At 37.3% G+C, this 6,387-nt stretch overlaps 1 protein-coding gene across 1 annotated transcript; it reads right to left on the bottom strand.

Moving 5' to 3' along the window:
• Positions 1-2,238: 2,238 nt before the first annotated feature.
• On the bottom strand, positions 2,239-5,897 carry LOC110911167 (putative F-box/kelch-repeat protein At4g22430). Its single transcript, XM_022155761.2, has 3 exons — positions 5,792-5,897; positions 2,920-5,550; positions 2,239-2,464 (listed from the first exon to the last, which is right to left on the bottom strand). Exons 2-3 carry the CDS (start codon positions 4,314-4,316, stop codon positions 2,461-2,463), a joined length of 1,401 nt encoding a protein of 466 aa, XP_022011453.1. The 5' UTR covers positions 4,317-5,550; positions 5,792-5,897; the 3' UTR covers positions 2,239-2,460.
• Positions 5,898-6,387: the final 490 nt, after the last annotated feature.

Raw genomic sequence — 6,387 nt, 5'->3', positions numbered from 1 at the left:
TTAAGCATCCCTAGTTAACTTAGTGGGTTCGGGGAAGTTTATGACTAGGTTTATTTGAAGCCCCGTTAATTCAGGCCCTTTATCCACTTTATTTTCCTCAAAAGGATTTGTTCCACTTTTATTTAATATTAGGCTTATTCATTTAAATCTTAGTTTTTTTTTTTATTTATCGGGTTACTTTTACCACTTACGGTACTTTACCCGTCTTTTAGTATTAATGTGGTTTGATTACCAAACCCGTTTTCGGGATGTTACAACGATGGAGGGTGGAGGCGGTGGAGGCAGTGGTTGTAGGCGGTGCAGGGTGGAGGTGATGGTTTGTAGGTAGTGGAGTGATGATTAGGTGGTTGGAGGCGACGGTGATGGTGTTGTGTATTGTGGTTGCACGTAACCAACGAGAAAGAGGGAAAGGGGGTGGGTAAAAGGTGGGCCCCGTGATTTAATAATTTTTTATTAGTGAAGGTATTATAGTCATTTCACACCAATTTAACTGAGAAAACTAACCCCTATCCGCTTCAGAGGCTATTCGAGAACGAATGTGCAAAAGTTAGGGATTATAGCTGTAATTTTAGAAGTGTAGGGACTATAGGTGAAAACGGGGCAAACCACAAGGACTATCCGGTCACTTTTCTCAAAAAAAAGAGAAAACAATAATAAAGAAAATAATATAGAGATATATGTATGAGAATTCGAACGTGTGCCGACAACAATCCCAACTACAAAAATAACCACTGATGGTCCCACTTTTAACCTATTGTCCACCAACGGACCTTTCTGACTGAGGTCTAACCCATTTAGTTTTTTTTGGTGACGTGGACACTCTCGTGACCACCACCACCACCACCCACCAACACCGCCATCAGCCATGAGCACCACCCACCTCCACCACCACCACCGCCACCATTCACCACTACCCACGACCCACAACCCTTGCAACCCGACACCATCACCCCGTCTAAAATAGTGTCGGGTTGCAGGTGTTATGGGTGATGGCGAATGGTGGTGGTCGAGGTGTAGGTGAGGTGGTGGTTAATGGTGGTGGTGAGGTGGAGGTGGGTGTTAGCGGGTGGTGATGGCGGTGGTGGTGGTGGTAGAGGTGAAGTGGAAGTGGTAGTGGTGAGTGGTGATGGTGGGTGGTGGTGGTCGGTGGAGATGAGGTGGTGATGAGAGTGCCATATAAACTGCCACTTCATAAAATAACAAAGATTTGTTCCACGTCACCAAGAAACTAACTAGGTTGAATCTTAGTTAGAAAAGGTCCGTTGGTGGACAATAGGTGAAAAAGTGGGACCATTAGTGGTTATTTTTGTAGTTGGGACTGTTGCTAGCCAATGGCAAATAGTTGGGATTGTTAAAATTCATTATTGAAAGAATAGTGATTTTTAGTTAAACTATAGAGTTGGAGATAATAAAAGGGATGTGAATACTCTAACCGCTCATGTAATATTAGAAGAACATAAAATAAGACCACGTGTAATGGTCTAACGCCCTATGCCAAATTAACAAAGAGGGACACCAAACACCGCTGATCCTCCATTAAGGAGCGCCAAAGGTGGGGGCACGAGGGGAATAACAGGTGAGAAGGGGGAAGGGAAGATGGGGTCCACCAATGCAACCGACCACCTATTTTTTTTTAATATTTACCCCCTTCTATTTAGTTAAATCATTAATAATTACACTCTTGTCAAGATGTAATGTAGTTAAAATTTCTCTTTTTAGTTATTCAACACAATCCACACTACACCTGTGAATGAACCGTACAAACTTGAACAAAGGCATATTCGTATTCGTTTATTTAACTTTAACCAAACACAAACACCAACGCGAACATATAATTGAACAAATCTTTTTGTTCAAGTTCGTTCATTAAGAAAAATGGGCATGCTTACGTTCGTTTATGTTCGTTCTTTTAAAACCTAAACGAACATAAAGAAACAAACTTAAATGAACATGATATAACAAACATAAATGATCACAAATGAACCTAATTGAACAAACACAAACGAACACAAATGAACATAATTGACCAAACATAAATGAAACAAACTAACATAACATCACTTTTTTTATATATAAATTAGTTAATTATGATAAGTTCCATTGTAAAGCCTATGGAATGATATAGTTTTGATTGATTTCGCATCTAAATTAGATGTCTAACAACAACATATTCACTTTTCCCTATTATGATATCTATCACATAAAAAAATATCCCCGAGATCCATATGTCAAAAGGTGTATGAACAATGCTTTAAGATTTCATAATTATAACTTAAAAAGCGAATTTAGTTTTAAAAAAAACTGGGAAACCATATAAATACAATCCTTAAAAGTAAAACATAAGATAGTCTTGGACAATACATTACAAAGTTTAACAAATATTTTATAGAAATAAATCTTCACGTTAACATAAGTCTCTAAACCCTGACTTTTCCTTCCCGACTAGTTTTCCTTCAACAACTACCTGAAATACATTATAAAACGTCAGTTTTAGTTTTCACTAATGAGTTTAGTAACAGACACTTTTACCAAATCATTTCAAAATGTATCTTGATTATGTACCCTAACACATCAAGGCTTTACTCGTAAAGCCATTTTACTAGCAAGTTGCACTGCTTTGAAAATGTTACAAGCATTCTAGCTGACACGATCCTGTCGTCACCCAGCCACTGGTCGACATCGTCATGTCAAATTGTGATCAGAACCTTAATCTTTCAAATTTCACCTATTTGATCCATTTTTTCAACAAAAAAAAATGTGATTTTGATAAAAAAAAAAGTCTGTATATTTTTTGCCTTTGAAATCTTATCTCAAACAGTGGCCTATGGATCCTATTATCCATTTTGTAAACCTTAATCTCATGATTTGTGACATGCAACCTAAAATAACTATAAATTTGCTTAAAATACAAAAGCTAACCTTCCCGTTGGGGTTTCGTCTTTTGGCGTAACAACCTTCTTCTTTGGAACAGGAGGAATAGGAACTGATGTTGGCCATCTTGTAATCACAAATGGCACCACCACACGCCATGACAGGTCGTCAACAACGCCAGTAGGTTGACAGGCAACATCTAGCCTTCTGTTCTGAATACTATATGACACCACACAAGCAAGCTCCACACATCTCAGATAAACGATATCCAGATCAAACGGATGGAAAGATAATGGGAGAAAAGTAGCTTTCCCTAACCAGCTCTTCAATTCAGGATCAGAAGACGAAAGATCACTACGGGTCACCTTAAATTCAGAACACCATTCTCCTTTCTCATAATCTTTCATATCCCACATACTAAAACAATAACACGAATAGGGATCAGGCGCCACTTCAAAAAAACGAAGCTTTCCTAGACACCCGTCACATAAACGATAAAGCCCGTCATGCATAACCTCACTTTGAACATCCCTGTCAGCTGGAAACGAGATAAGTCGACAAGATTTAGATTTCAGATCCTCATAAGGATCAAAAGCAACCATACCATGGTTATAAACAAACCAATGAAGAATCCCATTAAAGCTTATAGGACCTCCACCACGCTTCACGTGTGTAATCGGATTAGGACAAAGTAAACTATGCTCAACCCATTTCCCCGTTTCAGACGAATACATATCTAAATTGAGATAATTCAATGACGACTTGCGCATTTCTACTCTCACAATTTTATAGCTAGTAACATCATTATTCTCATTAACCCTACTCACAAAACCTTCCAGAAAGAAAGTACGCGCTCTTCTACCCAAGCTAACCCAGTGCCGACTCACCGGATCACAAACGTAGTAAACCTGAAGACCCAATGAACAACACAAAATCAAGCCATTACTCACAGCTAAAACTTTAAACCTGACAGCTTTTTCTTGTTCCCTGAACAGCAAAAGTCCAGATGAATTGTAACTTTCGGGACCGAACCGATCAAGAACATGTTGAATATCCGACTCGTAAATGTACCTATACAAGATTCTGAAAGGCAGCGACGAAGATGCTGTGCTGGCCGTTAACATACGTGAGATACAAAACCGGGAAAACGAACGTTGAGAGATGAGGTTTAGCCAGTGTTTGGAAACACATTTGAACCTAAAAACTGATTTAAGAGGCAATCTAGAAAGTATTTCGCATAGCAGTGAATCGGAGTCGGGGGCGTTATGAATATCATATGTAAATGTGTCATCAAGACCTAGAATTGGTGGTACGATTACCTGATTTTGAGTAGGAATTTGGTTACCGTTGTTGTGTTGATGGGTTGAATCGGTGTTATGAATCGGAGTTAGAATATGATCGGCATCGGTTTGATTGGTTGAATTAGTGTGCTCTTCTTCTTCCATTAGTGTTTGGTTGGATGTTAGAACCAAGCTCACTCACTTCTTTGTCGGCTGTGAAATAAGGTTCGAATTCGCTCCCACTTCCTGACCGCTTTTTCTTTGTATGGTTTTTGGTTTGGCGATTTTAAGGGCATGTTTGGCTAAGCTTATTTAAGTTAAAAGTCTTATTAACTTATAACTTTTTGAAAAGGAGTTTTTAAAAAAAGTGTTTAGATTAACTTATGGGGTGGGAAAAGCCAATAAGTCAATAAGTTGTGTTTTAAAAAGTGTTTGACTTAGCTTATTGATGTAAAATGACTAAAAGCTAATAAGTCAATAAGTTAGTTCAAAAAGTCACAACATTCTAACTTTTTAAAAAATGACTTTTTGATAACTTTTTTTCCTTCTCAAAAAGTCATTTTGAAAAGGACTTTTGCATTTGCCAAACACTAAAACTCTTTATTGGCTTTTTGATTAAGTCAATAAGTTGGTTGGAAAAGCTTAGCCAAACATGCTCTAAGTTGAATTCGTTTTTAAAATTTTTAACCCAATATATATTGGTGTAAATTGAAAGGAAGAAACATGGCCAGGACGCATTGTGTGAAAAGGTTGAGACGACTCCTATCAAGAGTTGCCTCAAATGATCTTCTGAACAAACGCGGTGAGTGCTGGTGCTGGCATGTAACGGTCAGTTTAGTCTGGCGGAGTGGTGGTGGAGCGTTTGTATTTGTGTTTTGTCTAGCATTTGAGTTTCTCTCAATATCCCTCCGTGAAGGGCAGAAATAATAACTCATTAGAGTTTACTGACAATAAAGACGCTCGGTGGCCTCAAAGTGACAATAAAGAAAGACGCTCAGTGACCTTAACCAAAAGGCAAACAAACAAAAAACCAATACACCTACATCTGAGCAACAGAATGCCACATATGGTGTTTAACCTTGAGTCTTGCCACCACTATTACAACAATGGATTTCATATTATCCAACTGACCAACACAATTCGCAACGATAGCAAATCTTTGTCTATACATAAGCCTAAAAAAGTAGCAGAGCTTAAAGAAGAAACAACTTTGGATAGAATTTTAATATTTGACAGTAAGACTTTTTAGCATAGCCTTCAACAACATAAGAAATAAGAAAATCCAAAATTCTAAATCAAACCTGATACAAAGAACAAAATGTCAACCACTTGTTTAAAAGCTGGATATGATAAGCAAAAGCATAAGCCGATACATCTCGTACCACCATCGGTTCAAAACCTGTAACCAAAATTACAATTATCAAATGCACAAAGTCTAATAAAGCAAAAGCATAAAAAGGAATCTGGAAACACCCAACACCATACAGTGAAAACCACTATCATCAACAACAACACATGCATCAGATCCAATAAACAGGATACCCCCACAATTTCACAAATTTCTTAAAGGATTGAAGACTTGATTGCGGCATTGTTTAACTGAGTTAGTGTAAGCAACTGCAGAATTGAAGACTTCTTACTCTGTTCCTCTTTTTTTTGAGGTTGAAAGCTGTCGTGCTAGAATTTGTGAACCACAAGTGTGACTGACCTAGCCTTGAATCCATTCCATGGTTGGATTCCATACCTCCCAGCATATTCAGCACCACAAAATCAATCTAGGAAGACATAAAGAAACAAACCCATCAGAGATCACAAAAAAAAAAAAAAAAACCGACAAAAAATTTCAAACCTTTTTTTTGAAGATTTCACACATAAAAGCTCGGGTGTAACAATAACCGACAATCACTAAAATTCAATACCAAATACAAAATAAAAACTCAAAAATAAAAGGTAAAAACAAAATGGAGTGAATTTCAAGGATTGTCCTTTATCTTTATACCCATTTTCAGGCGATGTCCTTTATGTTTAAAATTAACGAGTTTTGTACTTTATGTTTTTAAATCATACACGTTTTGTCCTTTAGCCCTAACCCAGTTAGATTTTTCTGTTAAATCTGGTCAAGTGCAATGCACATGAGGGTAAAATTGTCATTTCACCTTATTCTTTAAAAATACATATAAAAGAAAAAAATTATTATATATCATAACAAAAGCCATCTTCTTCCCCAAATCAAAGA

Source organism: Helianthus annuus, chromosome 15 (genome assembly GCF_002127325.2).
Source record: "Helianthus annuus cultivar XRQ/B chromosome 15, HanXRQr2.0-SUNRISE, whole genome shotgun sequence".
Classification (NCBI taxonomy): domain Eukaryota; kingdom Viridiplantae; phylum Streptophyta; class Magnoliopsida; order Asterales; family Asteraceae; genus Helianthus; species Helianthus annuus.
This window is presented reverse-complemented; position numbering and strand designations above follow the sequence as displayed.